The sequence below is a fragment of the Parasteatoda tepidariorum genome, chromosome 3 (assembly GCF_982258835.1).
Source record: "Parasteatoda tepidariorum strain Cologne lab strain chromosome 3, Ptep-v5.0, whole genome shotgun sequence".
Taxonomy (NCBI): domain Eukaryota; kingdom Metazoa; phylum Arthropoda; class Arachnida; order Araneae; family Theridiidae; genus Parasteatoda; species Parasteatoda tepidariorum.
Genome location: NC_141757.1, coordinates 37,346,718 through 37,364,402, shown reverse-complemented (window position 1 = coordinate 37,364,402; position 17,685 = coordinate 37,346,718). Strand labels below are relative to the sequence as shown.

General features: G+C 30.1%; 1 protein-coding gene and 1 long non-coding RNA gene across 2 annotated transcripts in view; both read left to right on the top strand.

The window, feature by feature from the left end:
• The window catches only part of LOC107447194 (nose resistant to fluoxetine protein 6), an 88,061-nt gene extending 71,339 nt beyond the window's left edge, over positions 1 to 16,722 (top strand). Inside the window, exons 15-16 of the mRNA XM_087159095.1 lie at positions 10,459 to 10,601; positions 16,056 to 16,722. Of these exons, the coding sequence (XP_087015221.1) occupies positions 10,459 to 10,601; positions 16,056 to 16,232 (320 nt within the window). The 3' untranslated portion in view covers positions 16,233 to 16,722. The remainder of the gene's footprint in view (positions 1 to 10,458; positions 10,602 to 16,055) is intronic.
• On the top strand, positions 2,133 to 7,202 carry LOC147813747 (uncharacterized). Its single transcript, XR_015432501.1, has 2 exons — positions 2,133 to 2,214; positions 5,502 to 7,202. It is a non-coding gene; the product is annotated as an uncharacterized LOC147813747 (long non-coding RNA).
• Positions 16,723 to 17,685: the final 963 nt, after the last annotated feature.

Here is a 17,685-nt window from a genome sequence, read left to right as displayed (position 1 = left end):
AGACCCTCGTACTCTAGGGTGCAGAAGCTGAATGTTCTAGTTGGGTGGCTATAAAAGTACTATCTCGTGTAACCGCTGTAACTTTCCCACGGAACCATAGGGCTTTACGGAACACCAATTTGGAACCATTAATCTAGACCTTGTACTCTAGGGTGTGGAAGTAGCTCTGAATAAGCTGATACAGTGTAGAATACCAAATATTGACAAAAAGAAAAAAATAATAGATTATTTTTAAAAAACGAACTTGATGAATCGATTCACAAAAAAGAGTTGATTAAAATACCAACTCGTTCCTTTTTCGCACGTCACAATAGTATTATCATATAAATAAATGCTTAGCTGCTAACTTTTACGCATTTTGCGTCAAATTTTATTTTTTTATTTAAAGTGGTAGTAAATGTATGCTATCCTTACATTTATAAACTTAAATTTTTATGTTTCTGATCACCAATGTTCTTAAAAAAAATAAAGCATATATGTGATACTTTCATGGTTGTTTAGAAGGTTTCATGGTCATGTCGTCGGTAAAATAAAAATGCTTTAGGACAACGTCCGACGCTGATGTCATGCTGGTCTAGGATGATGGACTGATGCTTGTCATGCTCTACTCCTCTCCCTTGCGATGCCGGTCATGCTGAATTGATGCTGACTATCCTGAACGTTACAAACAAGGTGAGTGATACAGATTTTGATCTCGTCAGGTTCCTGAGTCGGGAAAGACAATACTGAAAACTGACCATTTTGATGTCTGGATTTTGAGCCCACCATTTTGTTTTTTCAAATCATGCCGTATCGTAAAACAGCTCGTGGTGCAAAGGTCTCACTCTGTGCTCGTAATTCACCGTCGCATTGCAAAGAATCCATGTTATTAGGAGAAATCATTGCTACCTGTGGGATTTCAAAAAGATATATTCCACCAGTTGAACATGAACATATTGATGATCTTGTACAGTTTTACACTCAGTTTGATACAGAGGAGCTGATTCGTTTAGTTAAATTACTTAGCAAACTGCTCATTCAAATAAGATCAAGTTACCCTGGAGACTATGAATACTCATACTTCCTAAAACTGACAAATGCAGCTTATCACGTCAGATGGAAGAGGAAAAACTTGCAAGCAGAAGAAAACAAGGAGATGAACAAAAAATCGATTCAAGTCGAATCAATAATGACTGAAACTAATCCAAGCACTGAAGACATAACCATGGAAAATAAAGATGAAAACCCGAATACAGAAACTGACACGGACATCAATATTAACAATAATACAGAACCACCAGCAAAGAAAAGAAAAAAGAAGAAGAAAAAGCAAAATGCAGTCAAAATAATTGAAGATAATTCTACACTCATGTCTACAAACAGCTGTCCTTCTAGTCAACATAACTCAACAGATGACGTCACTATCTTGCCGACAACAAAACCTAAGGAGGATACCGACAAAGAACGAGATTCGCCCAGCAAACCTGAAATAACACTACAAGCCAGATTTATTAAGGCTTTGGTCCGGGGCCTGCTGGGGAACTTTGATACAGATGCCATCAATACAGAAAAACAATATTGAAACCCTTAAAATAGTGCAGTTTAAGAAGAGAATGGGAGAGGCCTATCGGCTCCTTCCACTTTTTCTCATAATCCTAACATCAACTGCGAATCACCATAGAGTATTCGAAGTCAACAACATACAGCAGATCCCGATCAAAATCGAACGATATCGAGGACCTTTACAATGTTACAACTGCCAAAATTATGGACATACGCAAAGCCATTGCAATGCACCTGCAAGGTGTGTAAAATGTGTTTAAAACCACAGGTCATATCAATGCAACAAAGACAGAACAACACCTCCAAAATGCTGTAATTGTTACACGGCCAACTATACACTCTAAAAACTGTACCTCTGATTTCAGAGGCACAAGCTAAATGTACCGTGTATTTTCTCGCGTAAGAGGCACATAACTAATGTGCCTTTAAAAATGAGAGGCACGACGAGAAATTAAAGGCACCAAAGCAAACGCCAGTCAATGCGCGGTACGAAAAGATTTTCCCGCTTCTTTTGTGCCTCTCAAATTCGTTTGTGCCTTTCATTTCTTTTTCTTCGGTACGATCATGTAGCGGAGAATAAGCGCATGCGCACATCAGTGAAAAACCACGCCACCGATGGAAGCAGTTGTCTACGAATGTGTTCGATTGATGTTATAAAAATGCTTGAATTTGGTAAGTTTAAAACTTATATCTTATTTTTATATTTATTCCCAATTAACGATGGCATTTTTTTTATTAATACATTTCAATTTTTATTAATGCTACAAATCTTATAAAAATGTTTAAGCGAGAGAGCTAACCCTAGTTACGATGTTTACATTTCTGTTGTAGTTGTATCATTTATGTTTTATCATTATAATATTAAGAGGAATGTTTTTAAAGTGCCCTATTTTTGTTCTGTAGTGTTTGATTATAATTATGTATGAGGTTTTCAATGTGGCGATTGCTATGAATAAGAAATCATTTTTATTTGAAATACCAATTTGCTTTTTTGTTTATCTTAGTTTATATTCGAGAGCTATCACAGAATGATTGAATAATTTAAAAAACAACGAAGAATGTTTTCGAATTTTTATTATAATTATGAAAAGTATACTTTCAATCATTAGCTATTTTCAAAAACAATTGACATTGATACATAATTATAATTGTTTCAAACTGTTATTAAACTTACAGTTGATATAAACCTGAAGAAAAAAAATAAGATTATGCTTTATTTATATTTTAAATATGGTGTAAGCATGAAAGAAAAAAACAATCTTCTAATGACTTATAGATTTTTAATTAGTTATTATTTATTTTGAAAAAGTAATGTTTAAAAATGTTTTATTCTAACATCACAGCTTTAAGTTTATAATTTCAAATTTTAGTTTTGAATTTATGACTCAAAATAGATAACATGGGATGTATAATTATAAAATCGTAACATTTCAAATTGAAATTTAATTTATTTGATTTTTAAAAAGGATTAATAGCTTGATCCAGGGTGCTCTTGTGGCACAGCAGGTTAAAATATCTTTCACACTGCTTATTAGAGAACTACGGTAATGAGTTTGATTCTGGCAATGTATAAAACAACTGACGTGTATACTTAGCATATAAACACTGCCACAACTGAAAGTTCTCTCATTGGTTATCGTGCAGAAGATTCAAACGAGCTAGCTCAAGCGGAGTCCACTTTATCTAACCAGTATCAAAATTACATGGCATTTTAACCATGGCCGTTAAAAAGTAAAGCCCTAGAAATAGGATTTTTGGTCATGGTTGAGTGATGAGTACCTTGCTCTTTCTTTAAAATAATATGATGAAAAGTACTTAACAGCTTGAACTTTATAAAAAATATTAAAGTATTGTTAACTAGAGCAGTATAATTCACAGAATTTTGTTATCAATAACTATAAATAAAAAATAAAAAAAATTATTTCCATAACATTCATTGGATCACAAATTGATTAGATATGCAGAATCGCTGTTGTGCCACTGGCATTTTTTAAGATAGATTCTTAATGCTTTATCGTTATATAGGGGAGAGTGGGGTCAATTGTAACAGGGTACGATTGTAGCAGAGCTAAAATTTCGAGTGTCGGGTTCTATATTTGGTTCCTAGGTGGCGTACAGGGTGTATTTAATAAATCTACATGTACACCCCTGATGGCAACCATTTTTATGTACTTTTGAAAGAGTTACATCGCAAAAGATATTTTCACGCCACGCAAGTACTTTTTTTGGTATTAGAATATTATATTGTAACAAAATGATTTTGTTTAGACAAAAAAAATTATTAACCGAATATGTAAGTGGACACCTTAATTAACATTTCAATAAAAAAAAGATTAGTTTTGTTAATTAACTAGCATTGTTTTTAACAAATGAAGCTGAAATGGCGTCTTGGGGACGATTGTAACGACAAGTAAAGGGACGATTGTAACAGCTGAAAATAAATAATCTTATGTTTACAAACCATTACTTAACTCTTTAAGAACCACCAATAGTTTCCTATATCATTTATATTATGTTGCATGTGCATTATTTTATTTGTCACCTTTTACAGCATAAATTAAAGTTTTTAACCCCTTAAAATTAAAAGTTTAACCCTTTAGGTTTCTGCTCATTATTATTTTTACTCCTAAAATATCACTACTATTTTGATCAATAAAAAAATATATCACAACTATGATAATATGTATAATTAACTATGTTTTAGTTGAATTTATGAACTGTTACAATTGACCCCGTAAGTGGGGACAATTGTAACAACTGGACGACTGTCAAAAATAGTTAATAACTAATATAAAAATATTTAAAATCAGGTATTTATTTTTTTTTCTAGTAGAGGATAGTCTACTTTACTCGTCTGTCAATTAATACTAATAATATATCTGATTTTTTGTTAGTTAAAAATAGTTAAGTAAAAAATGTTACAATTGACCCCACTCTCCCCTACTGAATACTTTATTAAAAAAATATTTGGTACTTCATATTCAATGCTCAACACTTTATACTTCGTGTTTTCCTACCACGAAAAGCTACCTAGTAAAACTTTCTAATTCAGCGTCAGTGATAATAATTTTTAAGAAACCTTTATTTATTTTATTGTTATTGCTACCTTACCTGTGTTACTTAGAAATGCATTATCAAAAAACTTTCATTAATCTATAACTAATGCTTTTCCTGAACTGTAGTAAAAAGAATATGAAGCTAAGCAATTTTGATAACAATATTTAGAAAGAAAATATATTGATTGTAAGGTAAAGATATGTGTATAAATTTGATACAGTGAATTTTTTTTTTTTTTTTTTTTTTTTTTTGCTCTCTGAAAGGCAATGAAATGTTTGTGTAATCTAAATTTATATTATTAGTGTAACTAAATGTTTAATAGTTTTTTTTTTTGTTGTTACTTTCTGTCTTGACTGTGTTCCAGTAAATGCAGAAAAATGTTTTTAATTATTAAATATTTTTATAAATAATTACTTTTCGATTTACATTTGTATTTTCTTTGTTTACTCCAATATTGTTATGTGTTAAAAAAAATCCTTATACTTCCTTATGTATTTAAGCTTAGACAGATTTACATTTTTTTTAAATTTAACATGTTGAATGCCACACTAATTTTACATGGCTTTAATTTTTATGGCCAAAAGGATTTTTTCAGTATGTATTACATTAATTTCTTCAAACCATTTTAGTAATAATATAAAAAAAATTAGAGCATTAAAAATTTGTTCGAATAATCTAGGCTTCGCCGTTCATCGGTGACCCCTGTGGCATTCAACGTGTTAAATTAGTTCAATAATATTAAATTATCAATAATATTATATATAAAAATTAATTTGGCTAAACCTATTCTTAATGTAATAAAATCTTCATGAATGTATTTGTGTACATTGTGATAGAAACTTTTAACAACTTATTCAAATAAAATACTCTTACATTAATAAGTCCTGTTTTAAATGTTCTAGCCGAGCTGAATGCATGAAAATACTCGCATTTGAGTTACATGGAGAGGAAAACCACTCAAACTTATCACTGTTAGTCTGGCGTCCAAGGGACTCAAACTCATGATCCATCTACCTCTGAGTGTATTTTACGTCAACACTGTGGTCAGTGCGAACGGAATGGAAAATGCTTGCACAATTTGAACTCAATTCATCTCATTGAATCTCGCGAAACGTCTTACGTCGTTCAAGTAAAATGGACTTAAAGTCGTTTCACTCTGTATAGCAAATTTACCTGTATCTTATCACCTTTTACTATGATGTTTTATTTTCTCATAATAGTGCTCATTTTATTTAATTTTGTTTTATTTTGAACTATAATTTTTGTAAATTTCGTTTAGACTATTCTCACTGGTTAATTAGTCATTGTATTAAGTATGATTACCATTTGAATTTTGCTTCCGGTGTTGTGTTTTCTTTGTTTACCTACTCTTTTTCTTTATTGACCTTTAATTATGATATTACTATTTATATATACATAGCCAATGCTAAGGATTTCAAATTATTTGCCAGATTTTAAAATTCTTAGCCAAAGGAAAATTTTAGAAATTTTTTTTGATTGATTTTTTTCGTAGGAAACTTTTAAGCATAATACAAATTTATTATAAATTAATTATTTTATGAAAATGCAAATACAAATTTAGTCATTTTGCTGTTGGGGAGGAGTAAATGTGTAATGAATGGGGGAGAGATTGAAAAATGCAGATGTTTTATCGTGTTTGAGGGGAGGAAATAGACATAGGTTGAGGTTTATTTTTGACAACGTATTAGATTAGTGCAGTAATATAATGATAAACCTGAATCGACACTATGTTCTGTGTTATTAAGTTAGTGCATATATTATTGTCATGAAAAAATATATTTTCTGCTAAAATAATCTGTATTTTGCTTATTGTTTGAAAACAGTTTTCGTCAATACTTTCCTCAAAATAAAAAATTTTGCCAAATTTGCAGTTTGATCGTATTTGGTTAGATGACAAATGCTTAGCGCAGGATTTTTATGGATAAAAAATTTTGTAAACCGGTATACCATTTGTGAGTATAATAATTTAAAGCCTATGGTATACTTTAAGATTGTTTTGTCATTTTTTTTTCATTCTTTAATATTGAAACTTTTTATTACCAGAATTCTATACCAAACACAATGGAACCCCCCCCCCTCCATTGAAACAACAATAAATTTTGGAGTGATTATATATGTCAATAAGTTGGTTGCTGAGGCTTCAAATAAACAGTTCTTATCAATAACACATACATATGCTTCCGTTCAGACACTAGGTGGCATGAATAACACCTCCGTGGGGCGCACCAAAGTAACATAAGATTTAAAGAGGAAAAGAAAAACATTTACATTTTCTTCCATTTTTGAACTTTGCAAGTTGTTTAATGAAGGGTAATAAGTCAATTTATCAAAAATACATGAGTAACCTTTAATTTATGGTGTTGATTGATGTATCTATTGCTTACAGTAAGTAATACATGATTATTTATTTTATTTTTAGATGGCTTTTGTATTAATTTCTTTTCTTATCAGAGAAATTGTTTATTTAACTAGCTTTCTTAGCATGATGACTTAAAATGCAAATAATTGCTCTTATTATAATTAGATATGTAATATTAAATTCACTGGCAGGTAAGATTATACTGATCAAAGAAGATAAGTAATTGTTTTGAAAATATTTTATGTGAAGAAGGAAAGAAATATTTGGTCATTTAATAAACGATAGTCTTAAAATTGGGTTCAGGCAATAGAAGCTTAAAACTTGTGGTTTTTGAGTTTCTGTTTTAAATACATACAAAATACATGCCTATTCTGCAATTTGTATTTTGATAAAAAAATTTCTTAGTTTTAATATTTATTCTTAGAAGTATATTTTACCTGCCGGATAGTAAAATTTAAATTTTCTACAAACTGATCATCCGCTTTATAGATCATCCACAGACTGATTCAAATAAATCTTGTTTTTACAAAATGTAATATAGAACAATATTTTTATTAGTACTAAAGAAGGTAAATAAATTCTTTTTTATTATTTAAGTGAAAGGTACTAAATTACAATGAAGAGTACATGAGTTAATTTGAATAATATGCCTTTGTACTAACACTTATTTAAATAAATTAGTCAAAGTATTTTATTCATTGTTAATGCATGTTTATCTGGAATAATATTAGACCTAATTGTTGATTTAAAAATTATTTTGGGCAATAGATCTTGATTAAATGAAGGCTCATTAAATAAAAATAGCTCTTAAAGAATATAATAAATTTGACTATTATTTTTAAATTTATCAGACTTATAAGTTAAAAATCAGAAAAATGTCTGTAAAATCTTTTTAGAATTTCTTAAGCAATTTTGCTCATATTTTGAAAAAAAAATTTTTAAAACAATTTAATATCTAAAATATGATTATGATTTATTCTCTAGAAAATCTAAAATAAAACGTATGTTAAATATCTTAAATTATTTAGTTCACATAAACCTATATTTTAAAGATAAGATATCTTCAGATTATACTTTGAAGATTTTCTTCAGATTCTATTTTGAAGATTTTCTTCAGATTCTATTCTGAAGATTTTCTTCAGATTCTATTCTTAAGAATATCTTAAGTTATTTGGCCCACGTAAACCTAAATCTTAAGATTATATTTTGAAGATTTTCTTCGGAAAATATTTTTAAGAAAATCTTAAGAATGAGTGGGCCAAATAACTTAAGATATTCTTAAGAATTTTTTTTAAGAAATTCTTAAGATTCTTTTTAGTGGGGATGCTTCGCCAAAATCGGGCTTTTAAAAAAATTCATTTCAATAGAAAGAAATCTTTGATTTTACACTTGCAAAGTCATTTGATTAAGCATATTTGATGTTATAAAATATACAAATTGTTCAAAATCAACATCTATAATTTTAAAATATTGTGAAAGTTCTATGTTTTTCCATATTTGTGCAACTGTTACTAAATTATGTAAAATTGTTCTTTATGTGTGAAAATAAAAGATATTAGATTTCATGATATTTAGTGTTTCATTTTGATCCTTTTAAAGCTATTTTATTAAATCTCTAAATATTTAAAAAAAAATTCTAAATTTATAAGAAATTTCCTTTTTGAGGATGCTTTTTGGAAAAAAAATCCATGAATTATATTGACTTGGCTTAACATAAATAAATATTATCTTTTTGTACCTATATCTGATTAGAAAAGCATCATTGTAGTTGTTGAAGTATCATTAAACGCTACATAATTAAAGAAATGGTATAAATTTACATATTTTATAATTGCCTATGAAAAAGCCTTAGATGGAATTCCTTGAAATGATCACTTTCAAGTGGCCAATATTCAAAGAATTGAGAAATATTTTTCATTAAGAATTAATTAATATCTTGGTAATAGTGTAAACCCCTTTTAATATGAAGTGCTAGTAAATTACATTTGGGTTAAAAAAAAATGTGTTCAAATCTGGTTAATAACAGGTTTTGGTACCACTAAATGCTTATTTCAATGAGCGGTACATAAAAGCAAAATGTAAGGTACAATGTACCTTTCAAGTTAAGAGGTACATCTGATTTTGCCTCTGAAATCAGAGGTACATTGTGCCTTTCATTTTTAAAGGTACGTTGTGCCCTTAAAATTAAGAGGCACAAACGATCCAAATGTGCCTCTGAAATCAGAGGTACATTGTGCCTTTCATTTTTAAAGGCACGTTGTGTCCTTAAAATTCAGAGGCACAAACGATCCAAATGTGCCTCTGAAATCAGAGGTACATTGTGCCTTTCATTTTTAAAGGCACGTTGTGCCCTTAAAATTCAGAGGCACAAACGATCCAAATGTGCCTCTGAAATCAGAGGCACAGTTTTTAGAGTGTACTGGGTGCGAGACACGCCACAGCAGAAGGAGCCCTCGAGCAACATCAAATTCGACGCCTAAACTTGCTCACCGATTAGTATCATTAATCGAAGAATTACAGGAATTGCTCAAAAATGAAGAAGTGTTCCGTCTTTTGCGGGGGATCATCGGGGAAACATTTCAATCCCAGTGAGTTCTATTTTTATTTTCAAGACTCTCAAGTTAAATTCACCGAACTTTTCACAGCAGACTTTTACTTACGTTAAATTAAATTACATTAAGATTTATTTTCTGATAATATAGCCAATTTATGCATACATATTTATCAACTTATGCACGTTGAATTCCTTTGTAAATTCTATTGTATTTAATGAGCAATATTTCTCTGATAAAATATATTTACTGCATTTTCTCCAAATATGTTATTTTATCATGTATCAAGGTATGATTTATCTATATTCATCAATTACGTCTTTCATTTTTCAAAAATCAATTATTGTACATATCAAATCTTGTTTTATCTTTATTTTTATTTTAAGTCTACAATCAATATTTCTAGTGTTATGAAAAAACACCAATTTGTCATATTGAATTTTTTCATTGTTTTATTATTTCACAAGCAAACGGCTTGATTATTTATGGCTACCACAATGCTTGCCAAATCAATGTATTTTACCTTACTTTATGTAATATAATGATGAATGGGATAGGGGCCGCTTCGCGGCCCAGGTGCCCAGTTTATTTAGATAACGAAAAAGATCATGGTTGCTTGCTTAAGATTTCTCAAAATAAAACGGGTTTTTTTTTCTGTCTAAAATCTTAATTCAATTTCCATTTTACTACCACCTGGAAAAATCAGCCTCGACAGGATTAAAAGTTGGCAGGTATGTAAATGCTAACAAATCAATCTTGAAAGGATTAAAAATTGTGAGGTATGTAAATGCTAACAATCAGCCTTTTGTGATGGCAATTTCAACTGTTTTTAGCAAAATAGAACTGACTGTTGAAAAAAAAAAGCTATCTCAAGATGAAGCGATTATTACTCAAGATGTAATAATCGTTTTTACTTTTATTTTTCAGGAATCATCAATAGTATTCTGAGTTGGGAAGGCTTTGTACCATTCGGAAGATTGACTTACATGGTGTACCTCATTAATTATGGTCTAATGTATATTTATTATGGGTCCGTAAGGCAGCCAATGCTTTTAGGACACCGGGCTATGGTAAGATCTTGTACAAAAAAGACTAATAAATAAATAAAATCCTTAAAAATATATGTCAAATAAAGCTCCTAAAATACAATATCCTTCCAAATATAGAAACTATCTATTTGTGAATCATCTAATTTTCCGATTACTTTTACTATGTGGTTAAAGAATGTGGTTATCTTCCATCATAAGGGTGCTACAACCTGGAAAAATGAAAATGTGTTAAGTCAGAACTTTCATAACAACATACTCTCCAACAATTGCTGTTATCGTTAATTTATTTTTCTCAATAGGAGGGAAAGAAAAGCAGAAACTCTGAAAACAAATTGAATTTCTTATAAACAATTTACAGTTTTCCCACGACCTTGAAAAAATAAATGAGTGGTAGCTAAGATTTTCAAGATTACTAAAAAATGCTTAAATTGATTTTTCATTTGTGAATTATGAAAAAATACCAGAGTTATTTTTCGCATCCTTATATATTTTCTTTAAATTAAATATTTATTGATGGCTTAAAACATCTAGATATATCTCGCATTTGCTACGACTTAAAAAGAAATTCCAGACCCAGGGAAAACTGTTTTACTAAATCTTAAGAAGATAGCTACGTTTTTGCTTGACTTTCTTTATGTTAAATGCTTTGCTCTTATACGCTTCATTACATGAGTGCAATAAATCGAATATGCTATTACTAAATGTAATATATGCTCTTTACATCTACAGAGATGGCAACTGCTCCGGACAAGCCAAAATAATTTTAAAAACGGTAAATAACTACAAACTAAAATTTGAAAATATTTGAGAAATTCTGCTTACTTTTAAACAGGTTTTTACATGACTTAGCTATAATAAAGCATAGATGCCAACTGCTCCGGACACGCCAACATAATTTAAAAAACGGTAAGTAACTACAAAGTAAATTTTGCAAATATTTGACTATTTTTGCTTGCATTTTAAAAGGTATTGCATGACAAAAGTACTAAAAATTGTTGAATGACATAAGCCTACGAATTATTTAGAAATAGTGGTGGATAAAAATCAACTAAATTGAATTTACTAAACCATGAATCACAATTAATAAACTACCACTTTAAAATATATATTTTCTGTCCGTTGCAAGTTGGCATCTCTGAGTGGTGAATATATAAGTCTGCGAAGCATTTAGAAATAGTGGTAGATAACAATGTAATAAATTGAATTTATTAAACAAAGAATTACAATTAATAAAGTACCACTCGATAATATCTATTCGCTGTCCGGAGCAAGTTGGCATCTCTGCATCTATTTCAACAGTTTATAATTAGTGATAGAATAAATTTTTATAATTCTGATTAATAAAAATTTTAATGCATAACATTTGATTGCTACCACTACAAAAATATTTTCTGTATCTATAACAATTTCTTTAGATGTAGTTATTCTATATTTGATAAAGTAGCAAGATCAAAAAGTTTTAGGGATTGTATAAAGTTATGGAAAAACTCTATGTGAATAATCTTTCTTTTAGAAGCAAATGTTTTGTAAGATTTGGTGTGGTAAAATTGTTGGCACAATTTGAAATCATGCTTGAAGTTTTTAGGAATAATGTCATTTTTATTCAAGAAAATTTGCATTGAATTAAATGAGCATAAGAAGTTAAAAGCTTTTCCTTTTTTAATACCACTATATTTATAAAACTATTTTAAAAATTATATATCACGATCTAATTTATATACAGGGAGTTAATAAAGTCCCGGATCCATTTTGATGTTATAATAACTCATAAAATAATAAAGACAGATTAAAATTTATAACATAAATGGTTAGATAGACTCAAAATGTTTCATGACCCTTGTCAATGAACTTCCACGTGGGCATGTAGGCATCCACAGAGGCTATTGCGGTTGTAATTCAGGCTTTTAGGTCATCAATGCTCGACACGATCCTCCTGTAAACATTGTCCTTTATAAATCCCCGAAGAACAAAGTCAGCGGCGTTATATCAGGTGATCTGGGTGGCCAAGGAATTGGACTTCCTCGCCCAATCCATCTTCCTGGAAAATAGTCATTCAAAGAACTACGACCACATATACCTTCGTATTTCCACAACTAGAAGAGCTTCAGCCACAGGTCTTTTTGCAACAAGATGGTGCACCACTTCATTGGTGTATCATCGTTCGTAGTTCTTTGAATGACCATATTCCAGGAAGATGGATTGGGAGAGGAGGTCCAATTCCTTGGCCACCCAAATCACCTTTTTTCTTCGGGGATTTATTTTGAAGGTGTCAGTTGCTTAGTTTGAGTATTGAAAAATGAAATACTAGATAATTTCATAAATAAGTATATCATAGTTTCATTTTTTTCCTTATAGTATATAATTACATTGCTTTCTAAGTGCAGAGACGCCAACTGCTCCGGACACTCCAAAATAATATTAAAAGAACGGTAAATAGCTACTAAGTAAATTTTGCACATATGTAGAGGTGAATTGTATAAGCCTACGAATTATTTCGAAATAGTGGTGGATAAAAATCTACTAAATTGAATTTATTAGACCAAGAATCACAATTGATAAACTACCACTTAAAAATATATATTTGCTGTCGGGGAAACAAGTTGTGGCTTCTCTGTAAGTGCTGATATATGTATTCCTTCATGCGTCAAATTGACCCGTGTTCGTAGAGATAGGTATAAGAGAAACGTCCGTAAACCTAGTGTTAAATTGCCCCATTCTAACCCTTATTAATTATAAACTTAGACGAAGGAGTGGATAACCCTACTTTGCCTCTATGCTTGATACAGGAGTTTTCTGTTTTGGGTTCAAAATTACAATTTGAATGGAGTTGAACATTGGTAGTCATAAACTCAAATTTGTGTCGGCAGTTATACGACAGTTTTAAAAAAATTATCACAGTACAGATTTTAACTAAATCACAGAATATGAAAATTTAACTTCATAAACGATTATTAAGTGTAATAAAATGATGTTATTCCAGATGTATTCCTTCAAATTTTATTACGTAAAAATTTTAACCACGACAGGATGCATCTCTTTCTAAAACTGCTGAATTGAATAGTCAGGAATAAGTTTCTAAAAAGATTAATATAATTAAAACAATTAGATAACGTTACTTGTTGAAAATCGTAAAGACAAGTTTACTTCGTGAATTATGCCATTTTTCTGAAGAAAAAAAATTAAGTTATTAAATAAATGATGGATAAAAAATGACGGTTAATAAGTGACAGTTAAAAAATAAAAGTTATTTTATTTTATAACCGTCATTGAACAGCGAGCCTAATTTCTGGGTTTAAGACAACTAATGTTCAATTCCGCAGCCTTGTAAATTTTTACCCAGTCCAGAAGACAAGTGGACTGGATCAAGCATTACGAGAAATGTGCCTTCGTGAAAGACTTTTTGATGGAACTAGCCTGCATTTGCGTTACATGGAGAGGAAAACCACAAAAACCTTCCACGATTAGCATGACAGAGAGGGGATTCTAACCCATTTACTTCTGAGGATATTTTTACGCCAACACTGTGGTCGGTGCGTGCAGATTTCAGAATTCGCATCTACCAGCCATCGCTGTGAATCAAACCCGGCACACTTTTTTGGAAGGCGATCGCTCTATACCCTGCGCAACCACAGATCAGTTCTAAGTGATAGTTTGTCTAAACTACGAACTCTCCTAGCCATTCGTCTGGACCCGTGGCGATGACTATGGCAACGAGGTATAACTATTTCAAGTAGGGATGTGGGGTCATTGTTTAGCACAGGTTTTGGCTCGAGAGAGAGAAATAGAATCTTTTTCTTCAGTCTATTGTGTTAGCCTTAAATTGAGGAGAAGCTACCCTCCTTGAAATGCGCTGTTCTTGTTCCCATAGCAGCACACAGCCTCAGATTTTGTGCAAGGAGGAGTTCTTACCGTAAACAAACTATATTTGATTTTCCTTATCTTTCTCATCTTTGCACAATTGATAGCACTTTAGTGACTTGTAATGCTATTATTGTGTTTCGACTCGCATTTTGAAAAGTGTTAGTGCTAGGGGTAGGACAAAAATATAGAAAGACTTCTATAATAACTCTATGTAAACAATCATTCTTTTAGAAGTTAATGTTTTGGAAGATTTTAAACTGTTGACACAGTTTGAAAGATCATGCTGTCATACTTGGAGGTTTTAAAAGTGGGGTCCTTTTTACCTTTATAAAATTTACATCGACCAACAGAGATGCCAATTGATCCGAATTCGACAAAATATTTTAAAAAATGGTTGAAAACTGCGAACTAAAATTTGCAGGTTTTCGGTTACTTTTGCCAACTTTTTAACAGGCTCAACATGACTTTACTTCAGGGAATCAAACTGTTCGCCGTTCAACTAACATTTAGTAAATTGGTAGCGAATTCAATAGTAAAACTTGCAGAATGAATATAATTACGCCTACTCTTTAGCAGTTTCTCCCCGATATGAGTACAATAATGTTGCATTTCATATGATGATTTGAATCTGATATAAATATTACAATCAATTATCAGACATAAATATTACGATCTATTATGCGACATAAATATTACAATCTATTATCTGACATAAATATTACTTTTTGAATTGCTTGAAATTTTTTAAAATGATGTCTGATTCACCCATATAAAATTCGAATCAATCAAAGTGCAAAGAAGAGGGCCCGAGCTAAGGATTTCAAATTATTTGCCAGTAAATTAGACAACTATCACAAGTCTTCACCAAATGCAAATCTTTATTTCAATATTTTATGATAAATATTTTTTTCCCCATAGGAAAATGTTTTTCGGTAGTTTGTTTCAGGCGAATATTATTTGGACCCAATTCTAATCGGTTATGGATCAATACAGAAAATTACAGTAATCGTATCAATTACTGTAATCGTACCAATTACTGCAATCGTATTGTAAATGTATCAACAATACAGAAAATTACTGTAATTGAATAAAAATTTCTTATTTGTTTTAAAAAATTCATTTAGACGTAATTTTGAGGATCGAGTTAAATATATTTTTTTCTTTCCAGTGGAAAAAATCATTCGACGAAACACATTTTTATTCGCCAAATTTACGATTTTACAGCATTTGGCAAGGTAACGAATGCTTAGGACCTGAAAGAGGAAATTAATAACTGCTTATTAGCTTTAATATTAGCAATTTTATAAACAAGTTTACAGGATTGCAACATTTATATTCGAATGCTTTTTTAATTTTAGTTGTATTAAAAGAAAAGAAGTTTTTAACTACCTACACTAATGTTGGTCGATGCAACTTTTATAGGAGCAAATTGGATACCACTTCCAAAAGTTTCAAACATGAATTTTCAAACTGTGACAACATATTTGCCATGTAATATGTTCTCAAATATGTACTGCTGAAAGAAAAATTGTTTACATAGAGTCAGTATAGAGGTGTTTTTTTTCCGAATCTTGTATATCATATTTAACTATTCTTATTTTGTCTGCTTTCCAGATCTTCCTATTTTTCAATAATATGTTCCTCAGCTTCTTCACAGCTTTGGTGTTAGTTTTAATCTTCGAGTCACCTTTCACGGAATTAAATAAAGCATTTTTGGATGGAAAGCTGAGACAAAAAATTATGCCAGTCAATACAGTGAATGGAACTGTTACATTGAAGAATGCTGTGTGAATATTGAACTTTGTGAATATGACTGACTTATTTTTTACAGACGTCCTTATTGAGAAGTGTGTATCAGTTCTTCATTCATGCTGCCTTAAATCCATTGGTAATTTCCAAAATGTTTTAACCATTCCTATGCTGTCTATTACAAGCCATTAAATCAATATAAATAATTTAAAAAGTTATGATAAAAATGGTAATTGCCAAATTTTAACGCATAGTAATGCGCAGATATCAATTAATTGTTTTGAAACATTGGAAATATGGAATTCTCATAACGTTTCATATTCCACTTATATTCCAGATTAGGTGAGGAAAATTAATTCCTTTTCTTCGTCCAGATGTATTTATTGTTAAGAATCGATAAAAAGAAGAAGAAAATAAGCCTTTCTATGTCATAATTTAAGTTAATGATGTTGTAATTAATTCAGTATTAAACTTATTTATGTAAACAATAATCATACTTTTGTTTAATAAACAGGTACAACAAAACTAAAAATAGAGCATCCATACTCTTTTAAGTTTATGAACGATTTCTAGTCATTATAGATATTTCTAATAGACAGTAGCTATTTTTTAAATTATGACTTTATACTAGAAAACTTCTCTACAAAATCTTGCACAAAACTAATATCGACGCAGATAATAAAGCTAAAATATTTCCAATGTCTTTTTATTTATTGATTATTTTTTATATATTGAAGTAGGTTACGAAAAATAAATACTGTCATATTTGAGGTCCTAAAAAATGCTCCATCCCCTGTAAAAGTTCAAGGTCATTTTTTGAAAAGTGAAAAAAAAATTCTTTTATGGGATTTGCCTAAAAAAAACACCCTTAAGTTTTGTTTTATTATATTATTTATACATCGCTGCTTAATCATGGACATACGTTCGTTTTATTGAGCATTGTTGCTTTTCAGAGTTATGCTTTATCAAATAGTGAAAAAATTCAATTTTCAGCATTTTTCTGATCTGATAATCTTAGTAGAGCTCATTAAGTTCTTTACTTAATATTAAAGTTCACAACTCTGTCACCCTGCACTTATCCAAGGATAATGATGCTCTTAGTAGATAACTTTCATTCGAACTTCCAAAAAATGCAAAATCTACAATTATTTTACTGAGCTTTTCTCAAAACAGCATCGTTACATCTTGTTGTTGAATGTATCTACTTACAGGTGCAAAAGAAAAATCAATGAAAGCTCGTCCCATTTTCAAGAAGAAGAAAAAAGACCAAAGTTGCATATAAATGTTATGTTATAAATCACAGTTAAAAAAACTTTTTTTTAAAAAAAAACTGTATAAGTGACAGAAACATATAAATAGGGAAGAATAAGCACTGAAGCATTATGGCATTAAAAAATAGAAAAAAAATATGCTTCATTTAATAATGTATTTGTATAAAGTACTGTTAGAAATAAACAATAAAACATAAAATGATGCATTCATTTCTTATTATTTA